The 22,587-nt window shown below is 42.5% G+C and overlaps 2 protein-coding genes across 3 annotated transcripts in view; one reads left to right on the plus strand and one right to left on the minus strand.

The window, feature by feature from the left end:
• Nucleotides 1-2,034: 2,034 nt before the first annotated feature.
• zfand5b (zinc finger, AN1-type domain 5b) lies at nucleotides 2,035-10,285 on the minus strand. 2 transcript variants are annotated; one of them, XM_085793966.1, is made up of 6 exons: nucleotides 10,089-10,285; nucleotides 6,834-7,018; nucleotides 6,551-6,692; nucleotides 5,868-5,971; nucleotides 5,357-5,485; nucleotides 2,035-3,728 (listed from the first exon to the last, which is right to left on the minus strand). In XM_085793966.1, the coding sequence occupies exons 2-6, from the start codon at nucleotides 6,988-6,990 to the stop codon at nucleotides 3,580-3,582; spliced, it is 681 nt and encodes a 226-aa protein (XP_085650092.1). In that variant the 5' UTR covers nucleotides 6,991-7,018; nucleotides 10,089-10,285; the 3' UTR covers nucleotides 2,035-3,579. The 2 variants fall into 2 exon arrangements, with proteins under 2 accessions (XP_085650092.1, XP_085650093.1); XM_085793967.1 differs by lacking the exon at nucleotides 10,089-10,285 and adding an exon at nucleotides 8,744-8,863.
• A 1,350-nt stretch (nucleotides 10,286-11,635) lies between these two features.
• Nucleotides 11,636-22,587, plus strand: part of ccnb1 (cyclin B1) — a 203,046-nt gene continuing 192,094 nt past the window's right edge. The window contains exons 1-9 of the mRNA XM_085794009.1: nucleotides 11,636-11,781; nucleotides 12,032-12,166; nucleotides 12,544-12,660; nucleotides 12,767-12,958; nucleotides 13,046-13,204; nucleotides 13,303-13,539; nucleotides 13,618-13,758; nucleotides 13,924-14,034; nucleotides 14,181-14,349. Coding sequence (XP_085650135.1) covers nucleotides 11,761-11,781; nucleotides 12,032-12,166; nucleotides 12,544-12,660; nucleotides 12,767-12,958; nucleotides 13,046-13,204; nucleotides 13,303-13,539; nucleotides 13,618-13,758; nucleotides 13,924-14,034; nucleotides 14,181-14,285 — 1,218 coding nt within the window. The 5' untranslated portion in view covers nucleotides 11,636-11,760 and the 3' untranslated portion in view covers nucleotides 14,286-14,349. The remainder of the gene's footprint in view (nucleotides 11,782-12,031; nucleotides 12,167-12,543; nucleotides 12,661-12,766; nucleotides 12,959-13,045; nucleotides 13,205-13,302; nucleotides 13,540-13,617; nucleotides 13,759-13,923; nucleotides 14,035-14,180; nucleotides 14,350-22,587) is intronic.

The following is a 22,587-nucleotide window of genomic DNA, read 5'->3' on the forward strand; positions in this document are numbered from 1 at the left end:
TTCTTTTAAGACTCTTTTTTAAATCTACAGTGTTAATGTTCACATTTCAGTGATAGTTTTCACTAAGGTTTTCATCTCTTTGTCTTAAAAAGTCTTGCACATGCATAAGCTGCATAATATGTAAAATCTAACTTTTTTACATCTCAGTGGAAGTTGCATGTGAGATTATGTTGCTCTTCTGCCACCTAGTGGTTGTTCACCAACAATGTTAATTAGAAAAGAAACCATCTGCTGAGTGTATTAACCCACAGCTACTGCAGGATTAGCTGCGATTATATGTCTAATTAGATTAATCTTACCTGTTTAACAACTACTGCCAGTTACATTTTTGTGTGAAAATACATTTAATTTATTTTCATATTTCAGAATGGCTTCTTATAATCACTGACCACATGAGAACAGAGTGTGTGCAAAGTTTAGAAATGAAATTTGAAAGTTAGACAAAGACATAATCAATAACAGTTTAAACTGATGAGGCGTTTTTTAGGCGAGTTGTTATCACTTTGAATAAACTTGTGACCACAGATTTTTTAGAAGTGTGTACATGATTTATACACTGTTGCCCATTGAGTTGGAATAATTTTGTTTTCAGACATATTCACAAGGTTAATTGTGGTTTAAGTGAAAAAATATATACATTTTATTCCAACTCTATGGGCAACAGTGTAGTTGTATGTAACTACTTTCTTCTTTAAAACGGGGTCAAAAATACACATCTGAAGTTGTGTAACATCAGTGTTGCACTGTGTGGTGCAGAGGTTACACTGGAGGGAATTTCACACTTGTGGTCAGATGCATTGTCCATCCTTCATATCACTTCTCAGCATTGAGAACCTGTTTTGAAGTGTCTGATTTCAGCAAAGGCTATGGACGGGTACACTGATCACACACACTACATTGAATTATTGTGGACAGGTTGCCCTGTTCAGCCTGAGTCCGCCTGTCCTGTGGGGGCGACTGGAGCTGGTGATCATCATGGTTCCTGACACCGTGTGCTTCTAGTGCTGATGAATGAGCTACGCTCTGCACGTGCGCGTGTATCCAAACATACAGACCTCAGAGTGAAGCAGCGGAGCAGGTGTCATAACGTGACCTGGGGCCACTCTGCGCTGCAGCAGATCCTGTTTCCCCTGCGGAGACAAGAGTCACATGGAGGCACGGAGCTGTGGCAGAGGAGCTGACACACAGCAGCCTGTAAATGTCAGCTGGGTGTTGTGCTCAACATCTGAACCTGTTCAGGACACACAGGGTTTCTGTATCATTACAAACTGTAGCTGTATCATATGATTACCAAGGTGCTGTGTTACTATCAACTATGTAAACCAGCTTTATATAGAAGAATTTAAAGGCATACTTCAACATTTTGGCAAAAATAATCCCTATAGTCATAGCAGTAGGTTCGTTACCTTTATTTGTCGGTGTAAGCTATTTTTAGAGCGGCAGAGCAGAGCCGTCAGCTGCTCAGAGCTACGCTACTGAGGCTAATGGTATTTCTTGGTTTCCCTCATCAAACTCATCAAATACACAATCCAACAACTCTAAAACACTCTGGTGGACAAGTTGTGACCTGCACATTCACCATGCTATGAGATAATAACTGAACGTTCCAAGACGGAGTTGTTTTCTAGGCAAATGCAGAGACCACATGCTGAAAAACTGCCCTCGACGGGAACGCACATCAGCGGTTTTGCATGAATTTGCCTCGAAAACAAATCTGTCTCGTAACGTTCTGTTATTATCTCATAGCGTGGTGAATGTGCAGGTCACAACTTGTCCACCAGAGCGTTTTGGAGTTGTTGGATTGTGTATTTGATGAGTTTGATGAGGGAAACCAAGAAATTCGATGAGCCTCCGTAGCGTAGCTCTGAGCAGCTGGCTGCTCTGCTCCACCATTCTAAAAACAGCTTGCACCGACAATTAAAGGTAACGAACCTACTGTTATGACTATAGCGATTATGGCAATGGGCCAATTTGCCAAAATGTTGAACTATTCCTCTAAAGTTCAGACCAGACGGTTCGAATGAAGAGTCCTGATTCTATAGTTTTGAACATAATTTATTTACATCATACAATTTATTCTGTATTATTGGAAGATTACGCGCACTGCAGTATATAAATAAAGATGTTTGTACAAACTTGCATAACTAAAGGGTAAAAAACAAAAACAAACATGAAGCAGCCAGACCAAAAATCATCAAAAACGGAAAATTATTAATAACCTACGCTCACTGGTCTCACTAGTCACCGCGGCACACAACAACTTCCAGCCTCATACCATAACTCACACACCAGCCAACCACATCTACTCCCACAGACACACACACCTGTGTTCGATACACGCGTGTGCAGCAGACGGAACGAAACACTCCCGATGTTGTGAATTTGTCAGCTCACATTAAAAACAGAACGAAAAACATTCAAGTGAAATAAAAGATGAAAATATTAGTGGAGCTAAACCCTTGGAAAGGCAAAAAAACAAAACAAGTGTAGGCTACTTGTCATACAACAACACACAGCATACAAACCACTTTTCAGGAAACAAACAAACAAGAGGGGGAAAAACAAAAAACAAAAACAGGAAACGTCACAGTCAGGTGACATGTCTCGTCATGTGACTTCAGTGGATGGTTTTAAAGACCTAAGAAGCACAAGTCCACGTGTCTGTCCTCCAGATCCCGGACACGGGGCGAGTCACAGCATTCAGTCCGAGATCAGCGGGAGAAAAAAGAAGTACACTGTCAAACTACATTGTGTTCCTAGTGCCACACTCACAGCAGGAGGGAAGGAATACGAGCCAGCAAGAAAAAGGGCCTGCGACAGAGTCTCTTTCTCAAAGTCTTTTTTTTAAGTAACACGTCTGAGCCGCGTGTTGCAGGCGGAGGAGGGAGGGGGTGAGGGTGGGGGGGCCAGAGTGGACGAGATTCTGGCGGCACAGAGAAGCATTTCAGGTTCATGATAACTTACCGGGAACTCGCTGGGACGCAGTCTAAAACTGAATCTGAGTTTAGTGGGAGGCCAAAAACAGAGAGAGAGAAAGGGAAAGAGAGAGAGAGAAAGAGAGAGAGATATCCATTTTGCTACTCAAGCCAGCAGAGAGCAAGCACGGCTGAGATGTTGCCGTCAGCAAACAGCAGTAACAGTCTGAGTCCAAAACGACGGCCCCCGAAATATCTGAGCGGCAGAGTTCAAGTGATCTCAGGAGGATCACCACAGACTGGACATCCATCCACAGCGTTTTCTAAAGTGGGGGCGGGGGGGCAATGACAACCTTCCTCAGTCACTTCCCATAATATCACCCAACCCCATGCCCAGTCCTCAGATAACACCATTCGCTTGTTTCGGTACAACCCTCGAAAATAAGTGTTAGACTCTCACACCCAAACAAGAACAAAGCAGAAAATACACATGAACTTTTCATGCACTGGGCGGGGGGGGAACAATGTCCTGAATGTGTTAACAAACCAGAAAAAGAAAAAACAGGATCCTTCTCAGAGAAGGTTTGGGCTCAAGTCTATTGTTTTTTGTTTTCACTCCGATCGCTCTGGTCGCTCCCAAGATTCAAAGTCAAACCGAGAGTCTTCATATTCTCTGGATCTTGTCGGCGACGACCACGGGGTTCTCTTTGCGGATCTTGGCAGCAGCTTCGGCTTTGTAGTCGTACGGACAGTTGTGCTTGTCGGAGTAGCGGTGGATTCCGCAGAACAGGTTCCCACAGCGGCAGTCGAAACCTGGAATGCCGGGGCAAAAGGACAGAGGGAGTCGGATCAATAACAAGAACTCACAGCGACAGCCAAACATCCCTCGACACAGACACATGTTCATGATCTTAACGTTTTTGTTGAATTTTGATTTGTTCTGGTCTTGTAAATGAATTTATATGGCTTGCTTTGATTTTGGATGATGTAATCAAGGTTGTAGATGAGGGTGAAGGTGACTGGAAGACTCTTTGAGTTTAAGGTAGGGGCAGACAAATTATTATATGCTTCTTATACCCCTTTCCCACTGGCCAAAAAACCCGTTTAAACCCGCTAACAATCGGCTTTTGGTGGCAGTGGGAAAGCGACGCGGGTTAAAATCGCCTTTAATCGGCTCGGCTCCGAACGGCTTGTAGTGGGAAAGCCAGACCCGGGTCAACCCGCTAATTTACATGATGACACTGAACGTTACGTGACGCTACGTCATCGCGCCGGTCGCGTCTCATATCACGTACCAAAACAAAGCTCTACTCCGCTCTGCTCTCATCCGAGACTGGGATCAAAAGATCAGAGAACACTGACCAAAAACGATAGAAAAAACGAAAAGAAAAGAAGCGACAGTCTGTTTAACTGACGTGTTGTGCCGCGGATGTCCATCATCCGGCCGCAGCAGACTCTCTGTCCTCCGCGGTCCTGGTGCTCCAGGTCAGCCAGCCAGAGAGTCTGCCTCGGCGGACGGACACTCCGCGGCGGGCGGCTGTGGCATGACTGTGTGTGTCTCTTGCACCGCCGATGAGAGCGGGGCGACTGGTTTATGCTCTGTCTGATCCCTCAGCGGGGGGTCAGACTCGGCTCATTTTGGTCAAAGGGGCCAAATGCCGATTGTTAGCGGGTCGACCCGCGTTTAAAAAACCTGCGTCGACCCGCTAATTTTAGTGGGAAAACGGCTATACTGCTCTTTTCCAAGCATGAAAGGTGTTGATTCAAATGTATTTCATTAAAGGAATAAAGAAAGAAAGAAAGAAAGAAAGAAAGAAAGAAAGAAAGAAAGAAAGAAAGACTCATCACCACCAGATTGGAACAGTGACTGGTCAGAGCAGGTGAGGACACAGGTCTTCTTCTGGAGGATGGAACCGGCTAAAACCGGCTGTAATGAATCACTGCTCCCAGTAGGATAGTCCACTACTTAGAAAATGACTGACTCATGCAGGAGCACATCAACACTCAGATATGAGATGAACCGTTCCCACATCTGTCTGTGCCTCTCCCCGTTTCAGCTCTTTACTGCTGATGCATTTTCACATTAAGCTGCAGCAGATTGTAATGAAGACAGCTGATGCTTTCTTTTGTTTTTTTAGTCCACTATTCACATTGTGCTGTGGCTGAGAAGAGTTTTCTGCGTGACAGCTCTGCTCTGACCAGACTCCACTGGTCTATTCAGCGAGAATTGCTGCCACTTCACCCGGAGCCATCTCATTATCCAAGTAGAGAAACTGTTCCAATGTCGTAGCATAACAATGACCCGCATTGTGAATAAGAAATTCAATTCATTTCGATTCAAGAAAGCAGCTTTAGTTGTCAGCTTGAAAAAATCAAGCTAGAGGAACATGAACAAACTGTTTCTAATCACATTAAAAACCATGTATGGTGTCGTTTCTCACCTGTAAGGCCGACCTTTTTGCGGCACATAAAGCAGCGATTCTTCTTGGGCTTTGGGGGCTCTGGGTTTTTGGACTCTTCACTGCCAGCAGTGGAGGGATGGGAGGCTGAGACTGTGGGCTGAGTCACCACTGAAGACACAAGACAACACCTCGCTCAGGAAAGTATCTCAACTCACCTACACATTAGTTGGTGCATTATCTTCATTTGAAAAGAGCATTTCTTGGACAACGAAGCCTCAGGGTTCAATTTTAACATTAAAAGTTCATGCACTCTGCTCACTGATTTACAGCTGAGCGTAACGTGCCTCAGAATGAACCAAATTTTGGTTGTCTCATGATAATAAGTAAATAAATTGCCTGAGTATAATGAACATGTTTCTGACAGTGAAAACAAAAGTGAAACATTCTAAGGAACATAGTTTGCTCAAGCACTGTTGCATTGGCCAACACTAGACTGCACTCTTTGTGTGTTCCCCCTGAGATAAGTGACTGGTCCATGTGTGGCACCCACCGGGCTCTGTGAGCTCTACTTTACTCCCTGAGGCTCCTTTCTCTTCAGAGGAGAGACTCATCTCAGTCATCTGTTGTGTTACAGAAATGGCCGTCGAAACCCCACTGTGGACCAAGACAAAGGACAAAGAGAATAAAATAAGTAAGACACTGCATAGTGCAGAATGAGTAGATGAATTCAGTGACCATATTCATTATATATGCAGCTTTTGCAACCTCAGGGGACGCCATATTGAGTGTCTAGTAAATATGTGTTGCTTCAGGATTAAATGGTGCCTTGAAGGGGTCGTGTCCACAGGAATGACCCACTGGCGTGATTATTTGGCACTCTGTACTTTTTTGTAGTATTTTGGTAAGTTGAGTTCACAAATTGAAGCAACTTACAAATGTTTTCAAAAAGTCAGAACCCATCAAAGTTGCTCTTGACTAGCAACAGTGCAGCCCTAACTTAAAGGAATAGTTCAACATTTTGGCAAGCTCTGAGCAGCTCGCGGCTCTGCTCCGCTGTTCTAAAAACAGCTTGCACCAACAAATAAAGGTAACGAACCTAACCTACTCCTAAAACTATAGGGATTATGGCAATGCGCCAATTTGCCAAAATGTTGAACTATCCCTTTAAACTATTTAAAAGGTGGGCTATTGTGTACTCCAATTTATACTGTGGCCCTGGTGGATCCTCCTCACCTGAGAGCCTCGGCAGCGGAGGCTGCGGCCGCGGCCTCGGCTGCCACCTCTGCAGCGGCAACCGCAGCAGCTGCAGCATTATTCAAGGTAGCTTCTAACCTCTGGATGGCCGAGGCCTCAGCTGTGGGGCCGCTGCTGCTGCCTGAGAGAGAAAGAATTTTCGCCACGTTAGTCTGACACTTGAGACAAAAGAAGCACAGCTGCGGATGGGAGTTTTCTCCAATGTGCACGCTGTGTCGCAAAAAAAAACAAAAAACACTGTTACAAACGCAGCGGTTCTTACCCACAGCACTCAAAGAACCGACTCCTCCATTGTTCTGTCTTGACAGGTGCTCCTTGTGGCACACAGAGCACATGCCATTGGTCCTAGGGTTGCCATAGAAGCCACAGCCAGTGGCACAGAGCATAGGTACTGGGCTCTGATTGGTCTCCTGAGCCATAGCGATGTCTGCTGCCTGGTGCGCTGACCTGGAGACATAAACAAAGACATACAGTGAAATGGTTAGTGTTTGTTTTTGTGCAGCCACTGGAAAATAAATCAGACCTGAAGCTCCAGAATTAATTAGTTTTGCTGAGTGGGGCACAGAGACACGTCATCACCAAAAGGCCACTGAGAGGTAAAGGGAGTACAAGAATTCATCAGACAAAGATGCCACTTCAGATTCTCGTTAAGATTTGCTGCTTTTTTTCATAAACACAATTTGGATTCTGAGCATTTACCATATAAAACCCAAAGCATTCCTGTGCCGCACTTAAAATGCACCGGTGATGTTTTGACACTAAGCATCATCTGAAATCCAGGCTGCTCTTCTATTGTGATTTGGTAAACTCAAATGGATAACAGCCAGCAGCCACAGTAAATATTGATTGTGTGTTTGGATGAATCTGCAGAATGAAAAATCCAAACAATCATCTGCAACTCATAGCTATCATCAATGCACAATAAAATGATCCATAACGTGAATGAGCACCGCATGAGTCTTTGTGCTAAATGATGCTCTGACCCATCACGGGGCCCTGCAGAGAGCATCAGGCTGTGCCGTCATTAACACAGGGTCATTTCACCTCTGGCTAAGGTCTGTCTGCTTTACCAAAATCACACTCACCTCTGGTTCAACTGCACTCCACACTCTCATCACACACTTATTCAACAGAGGGTTGCAATTATTAATGGGTTTAACAAGAGCTCATTATCACTCAGAGCCATTAACACATGCTCACATCTGACTTTGGCTTGTTCAGCTGCCAGGCTACTTAATGTAATTAACACAACATTATAATCTCATTTGGACACACTCGTCAAGCTACAGTGTGAAAGGGACCGACAATAACTGATCAGAGCTGACAGAAGACAGACACTCATGTCTTCAGAAAGCCAGAGTTGGCCTCCTTTGGTTTGACTGATACAGCCTGTGAGATATTGTTTAAGGCTGGAGTAGATATCAAGTGGTCCTTGAGTTGAGATGAATTAATCAAACAAATTGTAGACTGGATTTAACTCCTGTTGGGCTGCTGCTGTTTAAACATCTAGCACCTGTGAACCATGGCTTAAATTGTTTAAAAAAAAAAAAAAAAGATTTTATATGCATCCTAGAACTAAAACATAGATAAAAATGCATCATTTTAGTTTAAGTGCTGAAAATCAGCTAGTATAATTTTCTTTAGCCATTGTGATATCAGTATGATTGATTGATGATAGTATATCTTTTCTAAAAAAAAACCTTCTGCACACATATTTTTATGTTAAACACAGGTCTACAAACCAAAAGGCCCATTTACAATTAACACAAAATTGCTGGTAATTCCTATTCAATTTCTCTTTTGTGCAACCCAAGTTGGGCAAGCATGAGTTTGCACCAGTCTAATGAGATGCATTTTAAAGGAAGTGGTGAGGATATAACTCAAGAAGACAGAGGCCTTTACACTAATTGTTAAAACGTGGGGGAAGCAACAAAAAAAAGGAAGTATTCACATCACCAAGTTCTGGTTTCTTTGAACTGCCTCAGACACTTCCTCCTCTCCCCCACAGTGTCATCACCACACCAGGGCAATCTGCACCTTCACGTGTGCGTGCCTGCAGACTGCAGAGCTCCAGGCTCACATGGACCTGTGTATGGTGGCTTTCCTCTGTCACAGGAGTGCAATGTGACACTGATCTCCAAAGGCACACACACACACACTCTCACGAGTTACCTCAATACAGTAAGGCTGTGAACACATCTATTTTTAGACAACCTCGAGAGACCAGCAGTCAGCCAGAGCTGGCATCGTGCCAAGATTTGTATCCTCGTCAGCGTAGGCTTCCCTTTGAAGTTATCACCAGTTTTCTTACCCGATAAAAGAAACGATATTATCAAGATAGCGGCTGCGACCGAGTGGGCACGAAAGATGTCTACGTAGATTGTGACATCGACACAAAACTCAGCACAACACCTGTAGATCACGTTTACCACGGAGACAAAGATAAGACTCACTCCCTGTACTCGACGGGTACCTTGTCGTGTGGCAAGATAATCACCACCCGATGATCGATAACATACAGAGACGAATCTTCAGTTAGATGTCGTCAGTGGAGGCACAGACAGTATCCTTTACACAGACTGATGTCCTCCTTGGTAGCTCCCTGGCAAACAAACACCGGGCCACAGCCGTGTCACTTCTACAAATCCACTGAGTCATGCTAGCAAGCTAATAGCTGCTGCTAGCGTTTTCCTACTCAAAACCAGCGTAGTATCAGCCTTGATATATCCCGGGATACTATCCCCTTTCAGACGCACAGTAAATGTTTACAGCTTAAAAACACACACACACACACACACACACACACACACACACACGACTTATGTAAAGATAAACACTTTGGCGTAATGGTCCAGTTGTCTATAATGCTAACAGCGACTAGCCACAACAACCGTGTAAAGCAGATTCTCGTGATCTCGCTAATGTTAGCATGCTAGATGCCTTTGCTTTGTCTGTTCTTTGTTTTTGTTCCCACTGTAGACCAAGTGCCCGTGCTGACATTAACTCGAAATGAACCGTCTTCACCGCTGGTATTACAGTAATTGGGTTGGTGAATTAAAAACAGCGAAGAAGGTACGAGAAAATACGAGTTAATGAGAAATCTTGAAACATCCAACAAGAGAGTTGGTGCTGCTGGTGGTGCTAGCAGATTAACAATAGTCAGTGCAAACACATATTGTTTTTTAGTTTTGGTCGTTGTTGAAAAACATTGACATTGTCAAAAGTTAGATTCAGTAGCGAGGACTTGTAACATGTCAAAGTTGTGTTTTATTCACGACCTCACAGGTGGATGAGAAAAGTTTTCAGCTACACGTGCTAATCGAACCAAACATCTCTGAAATTCGATCGATTTAAGTAAATCATATCTAAATAATCGTCAAGTCTAATTACAAGGGGGAAAGTGACTTAAAGACTGTCCACGTTAACGCTGTTGTTTTGTTGTTTATCTAAAAGGAAAAAAAAACTTCCCCATCAACCCTCTTGAGCTAGCTCTCGATGTTTCTCCTAAAGAACTCACCTTCTGAGTCAGAGGAGCGTTTCTTTTCTTGAAACTTCTCGGGCCGAAAGGGATAACTCGGTGAACCTCGGGTGGAGCTAACTAACTAGGGCCGTCTAGGTCGTCTGTGCCTTTCTTTTCTGTCTTCTTTCACAAACGCAGGCTCCCACTCCACCCGGGAGTATTGCTGACTGGTTTAGTTGACGTCCTCTGTAGCTGATTTGTGGTGGCATCTGTTTTGTTTTACGTGGTGCGTTTGCGTCCTCTCTCTTTCCGGTGGACGTCACGGAAACTGTGATCCTGTGATTGGAAGGCAGGGGTGTTGGAGTAAAGCCATGAAAGATTTCAGGGTGTTACAGAACATTTAACCCCGGGGTTTCTTCTACCTGGTAGACAGACAGTAGTTTCGACCCTAATAATAATGTTAATGTAGAAATCAATGAAAGAGGCGGAGCAGTCTGGCTGTACCATAGGCTGCTGTACATTCACGAAAACAAGCTGGGGGAGATACGGCACATTCAATGTTTATCTTCAGTTTCACTGCAGCTCTTCACTAAAGGTCTCTCTACCCTCTTATTTGTTATGTAACATACAAATAAGAATAAAATGACTTTATTAATCTCCGAAGGGAAATTCAAGGACTGGATTTCTTGTCTGGAAGTCAGAGGGAACAGGTAAACTATAAAATCCAGATCATGTTCATGTTGTGGAACTGCTCTGATGATACCAAATCTGATTTGGTGTTTATTTTTGCTAACTTTTTTGTCATGTTTATTTTTAGGGGGACAGGCACATCATGTGGGCTGATGCCACATACCACTACATTTATAGAGCTTGTGTGCAATACCCATCAAGGGCCTGCATGTGTACAAATACACAAAACAACACATACAATGAAATTATCGTAAAACCAATAAAAAGCATCAGATGATCACATAACTGATCACAAAGCAACTTTAAAATGAAAAGTCAGTAATTTGAAGAGCTAATGTCTTTCATGTTCTGTGTCCAACACTACTTTATTGAAGAACATTATGATCCAATAGCAGCATAGGAAAACAAGCTGACATCTATAACATTCAACAAGTGTCTCATCAAGTTAAAAGACTGTAAACTGTAGCAAACTTTTTTTTAAAATGAGATTAAATATTTTTAAAACAAACAAAAACATTCAAGTGTTTAGTAAGGTGCAGGTCTATACTGTGATAGCTATGACAGTGTGAAAGACATTATACATATAAAAAGGCCATGTTAGTAGGAAATGCATATAAATTCATTAACAAGGGAAAAAAATAATAGTAAAGGTAGGCCTATTGTTTGTTCTATGCGGATTATTTATTGTTTGTTTGCTTTTAGTGTGTAAATATATTTTATACACGAACATTTTAAATCCGTTCAAAAAGCATTTAAATCCTATGAAGTGTGTTTTTAAAAACAGAAATAGGTCATAACAGGAAACGGAAGTTAAAAAAAGAAAAAGAAAAAGGATCGCACGCCACGTGACCACTAGTTGTCTGGGGAACGCATTTGAAACACATGCGCTCGACCAATCAGGTGCTCGGAGTATTCGAGACACAGCCAATCAGCGTGTAGCGGACGAGGATTTAAACCAGGACGCTGAATCTCAAAACTACTCCGCATCCGTCGTCATTACAAGTCCCTGTCCTTTGGTTGAAGCAGCGAACATTTCGACATGGCTCTTCGAGTGACCAGAGTAAGTTTTTTTTTTCTTTTAGTATTTCTTGGTTTCTTCCTAATATACATATACATTTAAAAGAAACGTTGCATTATTGCGTTTTAGGTTTTTACATGCATGCACTGTAAAATGCCCTCGTGCGTCGCAGGCATTAGAGTCTGCCCTTGTCTCTTAATGATGAGAATTCGACGAAATACACATTAACCCTTTATAATTCTACAACATTCAACATGTTTTGTTTTGTCATTTTACTTTTGCTTTTCTGCAGAACCGTTTGGCTACTGCCAGGGCCGACCTCGGTGGCAAGGCCTGCTCGGTGACCGGGCCCGCACTGAAGACACGAGCGGCCCTTGGCGAGATTGGAAACATCGCAGTTAACGCTAACAAAGAAGCACAGAAAAAGGTACGAGTGTGAATTATGGAAATCAACGAGTCTTCTGTGCTCAATCTGCAAAGGAAGGGCGGTTGTGTGCGTTTGGTGGGGCGCCACTGATCAACACAAAGGCATTGTATCTTAAACCATGTTTTCAATTTAATAGCTTTTGCGTGCAGATGTAGTCTTTAATGTGGGCTATCTGAATGTTGTGGGGATTTCCATGTATCAATAGAAAGATCAGTGGCTTAGCTGCTGTTGTCTTCAGGCCTAGATAAAGTGGGAACAAAATGGTGTTAAATGATTTACTTTATCAGCTGGCCTCAAGTTATATGATTTTTTTTTTTTTTTAAAGTTGGTTACTACTATAATGTAAAGCCTTCAATGAGCCCTCTTTCTGTTTTTAGAATGTCAAGACAGAGGCAACCAAGAAGACCAAAGTCACCAAAGTTGAAAAGGCACCAGCTGTTGAACAGCCTAAACCAAAAACTGAAGTTCCTGTTGAACCTAAGCCTGAGGTGAAGGTGAGTTACCTGCCCACAACTATCTGGCTATTAAACACAAATGTCTGTTGGGTGTGGTGTTTGTTTGAACTCAATGTTTGGACCCCCCCCCCCCCCCCCCTTTCAGGCTGTTCCTGAAGTACCAGCCTCCCCTACTCCAATGGAGACTTCTGGCTGTGAGCCTGCTGACCTCTGCCAGGCATTCTCAGATGTTATGCTTCATACTGCTATCAGGGATGTGGATGCAGATGACTATGACAATCCCATGCTCTGCAGTGAATATGTGAAACAGATCTACAAGTATCTCAGACAGCTCGAGGCAAGCAGTGTTTTTTTTTGTTTTTTTAATATTCAGGTTTTACCCTTTATCCCATCTCTGGGTTTAATCCGTTTATTTTCTCTGCAGGTTGAGCAGAATGTCAAACCCAGCTACCTGCAGGGTCAGGAGGTGACTGGGAACATGCGAGCCATTCTCATTGACTGGCTCGTGCAAGTGAGTCTGAAGTTCCGTCTACTGCAGGAAACAATGTACATGACCGTGGGAATCATCGACCGCTTTCTTCAGGTGCGTAACTTCCATATTAAACCTGGATCATTCTGTCACATCTGCCCCTGCCTTAATTAACACACGTTTCTTAAATGCACTTGTTGCTTCTCCAACAGGACCACCCAGTCCCCAAGAAGCAGCTGCAGCTGGTCGGCGTGACTGCCATGTTCCTTGCTTCTAAATATGAGGAGATGTATCCACCAGAGATCTCAGACTTTGCCTATGTGACAGACAGGGCCTACACCACTGCCCAGATCAGAGAAATGGAGATGAGCATCCTGCGGGTGCTCAAATTCCAGCTGGGCCGCCCTCTTCCCCTGCAGTTCCTCAGGAGGGCCTCAAAGATCTATGAGGTACTGATGTCTTGGTACAGCAGAAATTCAACTAGTAACATGTAGAAATGTACTTGACGCCAACATCTCTTACCTCAGGTGACTGCTGAGCAGCACACCTTGGCAAAATACCTCCTGGAGCTCACCATGGTCGACTACGAGATGGCTCACTTCCCACCTTCCATGGTGGCTTGTGCTGCTTTGGCTCTCACCCTCAAGATCCTGGATGCTGGAGAGTGGGTGCGTGGTGTCGCATCTGAAATCTCAAAACTTGTCTAGATGTTAAATATCCAAGCTGGTGCATTTTGCAGAAGCTAATGCTACGCTACCTCAGTCTGCCTCTTGGGTCTTATCTTCAGGGGAAATAAGACCTGTTGACTTGACCATGTTTCTCAAATCCCTCAGGATGTGACGCTGCAGCACTACATGGAGTACACAGCAGAGAGTTTGATTCCTGTCATGGCACACATCGCCAAGAATGTTGTGAAAGTGAACGACGGGTTGACCAAGCACATGGTAAGTACTAACACAATGTCACAAGATTTCACTAAAGCAGCTGCACGTCAACCATATTGCCCATTTGGATTAAACAAATCTGTAAACTCTCAGCCACAAGTTGCACAATTGAGCTGTAATCATCAGCTTTTGTGCCTTTGTTTCAGGCCATTAAGGGCAAATACTCGACTTCCAAGCAGATGAGGATTGCCACCATCTCACAGCTCAAATCATCAGTTGTGAAGGACTTTGCAAAGCAGGTCACCCAGTGAGATGACTGAATGTTTTTTTTTTTTTAAGCACCATGTGCTGATTTTGTACAGTTGTAACTTAAACTTTTAACGTGACTGAATACAGCACGTGAGGGGACCATGTTTTGCATGTTTTAACTGAGATCATGCATATTTTCACTGACCGTTCTCCAAGCATGCCACAAGTTTAATTCCTGACAGAACATGGTGGCCATGCCACCTTAGACATCTTTACACCACATGACTCAGTCAGCCACCTGAGACTGTAATGCTACCGACTCACTATTTTCACTTTGTACAATATGGATGATTCATGCACTACTTATTGTTCGCAGACTGAAGTCTTCATGTGGTGTAGCTAAAACACAATGGACAGTTCTGCACTCTACACAATTTGCTACACAGTATGACCATTCCTATTTTCATAAAGTTATTTTTATAGCTTAATCCTTACTGAATCTAAAACTTGTTGCATGCTTTCAGAATGATCAGCCATGTAAAAGGTCCAGTGGGCAGGTGGGAGCCCTTTCCAGCCTTTTTAATATTTTAATGTGTGAAATGTACAGCAATACTTTAAATTTTACATTCTTAAATGTCTTGTTCTTAAAGTGTCTATTAAATGGTTTTGACCAGATGTTTGCCTCCTTGCAATACTTTATCCTCACCACTAGAGACTGCTGTAAGACTGAAGGCCACTGTAACTTGCAGTCCTTTGCCTTGTCAGCCTGTATCTACTGTTTACAACTACATTGCATTGCCCTGGGTCATGACATGGATGACCTTTCAGGAATGTCATTCAATATTACTTTAAGACATTGCACACTAATTCCTTCTGCTTGGGCTGATTACATAATTCCCATCACTCTTTACTATGAACTTGCTAAATGGGTTGAGTACTAAAATGGTCAGTTCTTGTATCTTGCTGTTTGCAACCCTACAGACCTGAGAAATCTTATTCCATCTTAATTTCAAAAACTCTTCTAGAGCCCCCTTAATGGCCCAGCTCTCCACTGAGATCAAAAACACCAGTGATTTTCCAGCAGACAATATTGCCTTGGTTAGATATCAGTGCAAGTTGCAGAACTGAAATGCCAAAAATGCTTCTCAGTATTGGTAACACAGCTTGTCCACCAGAGAGCACTGACAAGCTAAAGTATCAGCATGAAAGCTGGTACAAAAGACATGACTGCAGTGTTGCACAGTGCTAGGCCATTGACATATTTTGACTTGCCATAATGGGAAACATGGTTTTGCTGGTAACATGGAGGACTGTTTTATCACAGTGCACATTATCATGACCCTGAAACCACAGCAGCCAAATTTCAAATGTGATTATTTACACGTGTGCTATTGTCTGTCAAAATGTTTGTCAATGTGTTTTCTAAAACAGCTTAAGTTTTTTTCCTTTTATGATTCTGTACCCTGACTTTACTTTTGAAGTCAATTTAAATTACAACTAATTTGACTATATCTGATGGAGTACAATACTCCATCACCCACCCCTTCAGTCTTTAATATTGGTCAAAGACATGGAGAACTCATGTAGCTGCAGATAGATCTCTCACAGATTCAATTACATCACATTAAGCCGTGAGTATTTAAAGCTAATGGACAAAGCAGAATGGGAGCTATTATCACTATAACCCATTCACAGCTGAGACCCTGGGGGACCAGCCCCCTATCCATCCTCACACCCCCAGGAGGACGCCTGGGGAGCTCTGCTGTACAAGACCACCTGCCATCTGCATGACGTGAGTCGCTGTGTATCATCGGGGTCATAAGGGCATCGCTCCTTCAGGCCGTCTGGATAACACTTGACTCCATCTTTGACTCCATCTTTCGCTGCAGAGGCCCAGACCAGAAATCATCTGCTGTTGAAAGGGGAAAAAGATTATTTGGCATATTGGGAGTTTGGGTTTATTGAAGTTCATGCACAGAGTTCATACAGTGAAATATGACCTGAGTTCCACATAAAAGATCAGTGGTGCGTTCACTGTCTTGTGAGGTAGAAACCCAGCCAAACCATGCTTTGATACTTTCAGATGTTATATAATCCTAAATTGTTTGACACAACCCTCATCTGAGGTTCCAAGCTGTTGCATCTGTTACCTGACATAATAACATACAGGCAGTAACACTGACACCTTAAGAGCACATCCCTTTCATCCATCTCGTTTTCCCTCTGTTGTTTTCCACAGAGACACATGATAATTAGTCTCAGTTATTGTGGAAAGCCGGGCTTTTAAACCCACAGATCATACTGAGAATTCATTCTTGGAGGCTGAGGTCATGACTGAGCAGCTATATCAGTTTACAAGAGAGATTCCTCCTGTTCAGGCCTCCAAACCATACACTTGCAGCTGCCTGGAACACAATTTGGCCTCTTTGACACGGATTCAGCTGTGTGACATTTATTATGATGGAAAATTTAACATAGTGGCATTGCAGCTCAAGACAACTCAGCAACTGAACATTGAAACTCCACATTTGCTAGTGCTCCTTAAGCGCTTAAAGGGCAAGTTCACCTACATTACAAAAAAAGAAAAGAAAAAAAACATATTTCATCATTCAACCTTTGTGGTTTAGTGCAAATAGTTTTGGTTTTACGTGCAGGGTGAAAGAACGGCCACTGAGATTTCTACCTCCGCCCCAGAGAAGGTGGATGGAATTTATTTATGGCGCTCCAAGCATTAGAAATAATTGCATTTGAAAGATCAAACAGACAATTAAACATGCCTTTTACTGGTAGCAAAATGATGTGCTACTGGTTATTGAGCAACCAGGTGCAAAAACAGCAACAGTGCATGTTATTTGTGCTGCGTGTCACAATTGATGTCTGCCTCAACAGATGTTTTTCTCCTGGGATGAGACTGACGGGGAGTGATCAGAGCTGATCAACAACTCTCTTGAACACACACAGATACAAAACCTCCTGCAGCAACTGGGCCTTACTTGGGCTGATTATGATGACACTGAACGTTATCCAGACCAACACCTGAGTCAGATCTTGGATTCTGGGAATTTCCACACTTGTGAAATCTCAGGTTGAATGACTTTGTTCATGTAGCACCACCAGCAAGTTCACATCTGTGCTTCACAGTGAAACATCTCAACATCATACACATTCATAGTCCCCAGACGATGACTTTAGTTATCTCCTAAAATCCATCTAGGATGACCATGTAGGGGGAGCATGCTGGTAGCAGTGCACCAAATTAACCTAATGTCTTTGGAGAGTCAGAGAGAAAGGGTTTGAATCAGAACCCCCTCACTATGAGGCTTTAATGAGGAGGACTGATCTCTTTTCTTTTCTTTTCGGTTCTTTTCTTTTCTTGTAATTGAATTATCAACAATATTATCAGCTAATGGATGGACGGCCAATTTGGTTCATATATTCAAGTTGCCCTCAAGATTAACCAAAATAACATCGCTGTGTTTAAGACCAAACACTCTATATAAGTGATTGCTGTCGGAAGATATAACTATTTAAGACTTATATTAACACAAACATTCCGCTTACTTCTGCTTTAATGCTTAATGTATTTTAAACTGAAAATGACATGTCCATCAGTCTCTGCTGTATTTTGTGTTTAGTGCTAGTGACCACACTAGCACAGCAAAGGAACTATTTCAAAGTTTTTGCGTTGCTGCACAGCTAACAGTAAACAGCTGTTTACTCACCAGTCTTGCTCATAGTCTGGGCCATGGTGTTTACAGTACAAGAGCTTAGACACAGAGATGATGGACATACAGTGACTTGGTTTGAGAAACTGACAACATGGACCTTGATTTGGTTAGCGCGCTGACATCGGTAGACCAAGGAGGCCTGAAGCCAATAAAGGTAACCGTTGATAGTGAGCATGACAAACACTGAAATATGAGAGTGCAGCTTTCAAAACCCACTATGGCCCCTCGGCTTGTTCTAGTGTTTTGAAAGCCAGTTTGTCCAGTAAAGTATTTTATTCTTGTTTTCTTGCATGGTGTGTAATATTCAAGGATATGTCCCTGGTTTCTTTAAATAATCTACAGCCCTTTTTACAATACCAATAATTTTACCTCAAAGGTTTGCTGTCAAAGTGATATTCACACAATGGCAGGTGAGATGGAGATGATAACTCTTGTTGAAAGAGTCTCTGGTGTTAGATGTAAATGTCAGCGTTAATCTTTCTGCGTGCTCCCTCTGATTCCTGGTCAATGACTTAAACCCATTGTCAGTAGATGGTGTAACCACTTTTGGTTTGTCTGAGGTTTTTCCTCCGTAGTTGAGTCACCAATTTGGTTTTCATGGGAACTAAATCTTTGGTATGAAGGAGTTTTGGCAAAAACAGTTCATGGCAAAATGGCATTTTCCATTACATGTTAGCAACTTAACCATGATGGCACCGACATAAACAGAGGAGGATATCAATGGGATACCAAGCATACACCGCCTCAATAGAGTGGTTTTGTGGTTACAATAATTAACCGAAATAAACAAAAATGTATGCTAAAGCAGTGCACAGTCTGTTTAAAGGTAGGCGAGTGAAGAACTGTAGAACCATCTCACACAACGATGATACAGTAGTGATGACTGACTCTGAGCAGTCTGCAGTGTTTTCACATCACATTTTGGTATTGCCTCAACTTGCAGGGAACCTTGGTGGAGGTGATACCAAAAAAGTGCAGGAGCCAGGCTCAGTCAACAATGACAAACCAAAGAAGGTGATTTGAGATGAGTTGAGACGATTGTTTTCAGTGTTTGCCGCAGTTCCATTCACTTCCACTGTATTGACTTCATCAGAATATTTCAAAGCCTGTGAATTCAAATGAAACCAAAACTATCTGCATGGCTAGACAGCACGAAAATTGAATGATAAAATATGTTGGGTGAGCCGACCGCTTCAATGACAGAAATGTACAGTCATGCAAACTTGATGGCCGTTTATGTATTTTTGCACATTTCAGTATCCTTAAAGCCCAAATCCTTCTGTCCTTTTCCATGTTTATTCAAGCTCTCCCCATTAAGTGAATTTGCGAGTCAGCACTGAGGTCCAGAAAGAATGCAAAGCTTGGCTTCAGCCTGCTCAGTATTTCAGCATCACAGATCTCACCCACAAGCAGATCGTCCAAGACCAGAGTCAAAAGTTTGGAACTCTTTCCCAGTCTAAACATCTTCCAAGATGGCCAGAGATTTAACAAGTGCACCCTTCAAAATGAGTCAATGCCCATTCTCACCTCCCGTCCACCGAGCCTGCGTGTCTCAATTCAATAATGACAAAGTCAAACAAACAGTCGGCCCGTGGCAGTACTGTTAGGGTTTCTGTGGGGTGCTAATAGGCTGGCAGCTGGCATGCAGAGCGAGGCCTCTGGGTTCGAGAGTGGATTGAAGCACAAATAAACACAGGGTCATTCATTTTCACAATTTATGGATTTTCAAATAAAAATCATGTGCTTCCTGAACTTTACTGACCTTTGACGCTCAATGTCACATGGAGGAAATAAAGGCTGCCATTGTGGCCTGAACAGTGGAGCGTTTGAACCAGGTGTGAATAGGATTTTGTCCAGACCACCTTAACCTCTCTGTGTACAGTTTGAATGGAGAGCAGGAAGTCATCTTCTCCTCATGATCAAGGTTACACTTACATGAGTGTTGTATTGCTGCAGACAGGAGTGTGTATGTATGTGTGTGTGTGTGTGTGTGTGTGTGTGTGTGTGTGTGTGTGTGTGTGTGTGTGTATGTGTTTTCTTTGCAAAGACACTGAGACATAAGAGTAGTATACGCTTATGCATTTTAAAGCCAACGTCAGTGATGGTTTGAATAATGATCAGTGCAAATTTGATATTGAAAAGAATATTTTAGAGCAGTAGAATGTGTGCTCACTGCTTTATTCTGAGTGGATATTGATGTCTTATGTGTCATATCTCACCTGAGGGTCCTGACGACCTGTCCAGGGTGTATTACCCTGCACGGATAAGCCTGTATGGAGAATGGATAGATGGATGGAAAAATAAAATGGGGATTTGAACATCTTACAAGTCCATCACAACTGGGCCAACACAAGATCATGTGCTGTGATTGAAAGTTTCACAGCTGCTCTATGAACAAGGCAATGAAAATAAGACCAAAGTTGTGATTAACCAAACTTATCCTTTAAATCAGCAAACCGTCGTACGGCACACGTTGTAAACAACCGCCTGGTTACACAAACACAGACATAAAGTCAAGTTATGCAAAATAAATCCACTTTCGATATTCCAAATTTTATTACATGCATGTTTTGGCAGGAGATGTTGTTTTGGGGAGACAAAAAGAAGTTATTATCTTGTTTCAGCTCTCAGAGGTTATTTTTGGCCACTGAGCAGCTCGACTGGACCAGTTCAGGATACACTGTGGTTGCAGAGAGACGAAGACTCTTGGTTCTTCGGTTCCCAAACTGATTTTTCCACTGGCTGTCTCTACACATGTTCTGGGGATTAAGAGGTTAGTTCCAAAAATTTTAAAGCACCAGCATAACGGCACGCTTTTTAAAGGCAGGCATGGTTTATACTGGTTCTACTACTGGGTGTATGAGACCCAACGCAAAGCTCACAGTTGGATTTGTTTTTGTGGACTTATTATGGGATGGGGAATTGTTAGCTGTTGGAAGACTGAATCTCAGATCTATACAACAATTCAATAAATGGAGGTGTTGGGCCTTTTGACGCTTGTCATCTCCACCTGGATAAACCATCCACAAACCAGCTCTGTCTGTGGGGTTAAAAGCTAGCTCACTACGCAGCTACACACATGACAGATAGCAGCACAAAAACGTAAACAACACGATTGTACAGGCTTTGTGTAAGCCATTTTTAAGAAGTGTGGGTTTGATCCCCATGCAGGCCTGGGGCCTTTCTGTGTTTCTGTGTCTCTGCATTCTCCAGCCTCCTCCCACAGTGCAAAGACATGCACCAGGTTGATTGGCGACTCTAAATTGCCCATTGGCGTAAATGTGAGTGTGTGAGATTGTTTGTCTCCCTATGTCAGCCCGGTGATAGACTGGCGTATAAGCAGTATCTCTAATGGATGGATAGAATAATAAAACCAGCATATTTTTTTTTATCTTTGTGAAAAATCCCTGTAACTGATACAGTACCTCCCTTGTTTTTCTGTGGGGTTTTTGTTCTGTTATGTTTTATTTTAGTATGATACGGGAGGCTGTGGTGTTATCAAAGACTTTTAAATTGTATGTACTGTTGTATGTTTGAATGCTTAAAATGTTGGCTAGCTTGCAGGTGTTGATTTTGAGCTGTTTCAAGTATTGAGACATTTCATTTAAGGATGAATTATTAGTTGCTGTATCAAATCCCTCTCTATCTTCCCAGTGCATAAGCAGAACAAAATCAACAGTTCCCACCAAGTGCAAAAAATGAATGTCCAAGTGGACTTGAAGCTACCACAGGGAATCAGCAGGATTAATTAGCCACATTCACAGAGTGAGTGATCATCTTTTAAGTATGAATTCCACCTTTTGTCATTCTCTAACTAACGCAATCTGGGAAAAAACTAAAAGATTTGTCATCCTTGTGTGATATTATTCTGGGCAACCTGGCGGACTATTTAAGAATTTAAGTCCTCATCTCATCTCTGAATAACTCCTCTTGAGATTTCAGCTCTGGTTAACTGGCTCATTAAAAAAAACAACTCACTAAACGTCCTGACCAGCAGTCACGTACACTACATCATGATGTTCACATTACATCATACCGACCCAGGCACCAACAGTTTGTACTTGTCAAACTGCTCCCCGCTTTTTTAACGTAACCTCAGCGTGCAACATAATAATCACTAAAGGGCTATTAAGTTAATGTTACCACGCACCGTGACTATCAGAGGTTATATCACACTGTTTTACTTAGAGGGATCCATGCCAGTGTTTGTGTTTTGATTTACGAGATCAGTAATAATGAGAACAAGACTGCTCATGAAACCTGTGCCCACTGCTATGATTACGCTTTATGTGCTATATTCCTTCCTTATGTGATGACTGATGATTGGGATGATTAACTGCTATAGGCTGATTTGTGAGCCATGTAATGTTATATTGAACTTTTTATGGTTGGGTTTCTTACTGTGTTTTAAAACATTGATTCCTGAAAAATATTACTTCACATATTTAAAGCTCAGGTCAAAAACTAAACTAAAAACAACCTTTAAAGGTTTGATTTTTTTTCTTTCTCCACACTACATATCAATAGCAGCCACCATATGCTGTTCTTTAAAGCTGCTGTCTGCTGGTATCTACAGTGCATTGTAATCTGACCTGTTTGGTGAGTCAGGCTGCCTGGCAAACATCACCTCTGAGCT

This window comes from Trachurus japonicus, chromosome 12, assembly GCF_045865225.1.
Source record: "Trachurus japonicus isolate A0001 chromosome 12, Traja_1.0".
Taxonomy (NCBI): domain Eukaryota; kingdom Metazoa; phylum Chordata; class Actinopteri; order Carangiformes; family Carangidae; genus Trachurus; species Trachurus japonicus.

Coding starts and splice junctions, on each gene's coding strand:
- zfand5b (XM_085793966.1), bottom strand. CDS start 6,990: ATGGCTCAGGAGACCAATCAGAGCCCAGTACCTATGCTCTGTGCCACT. Junction 6,693..6,833: donor CGGTTCTTTGAGTGCTGTGG/GTAAGAACCGCT, acceptor TTTCTCTCTCAG/GCAGCAGCAGCGGCCCCACA. Junction 5,486..5,867: donor AGTAGAGCTCACAGAGCCCG/GTGGGTGCCACA, acceptor TTGTGTCTTCAG/TGGTGACTCAGCCCACAGTC.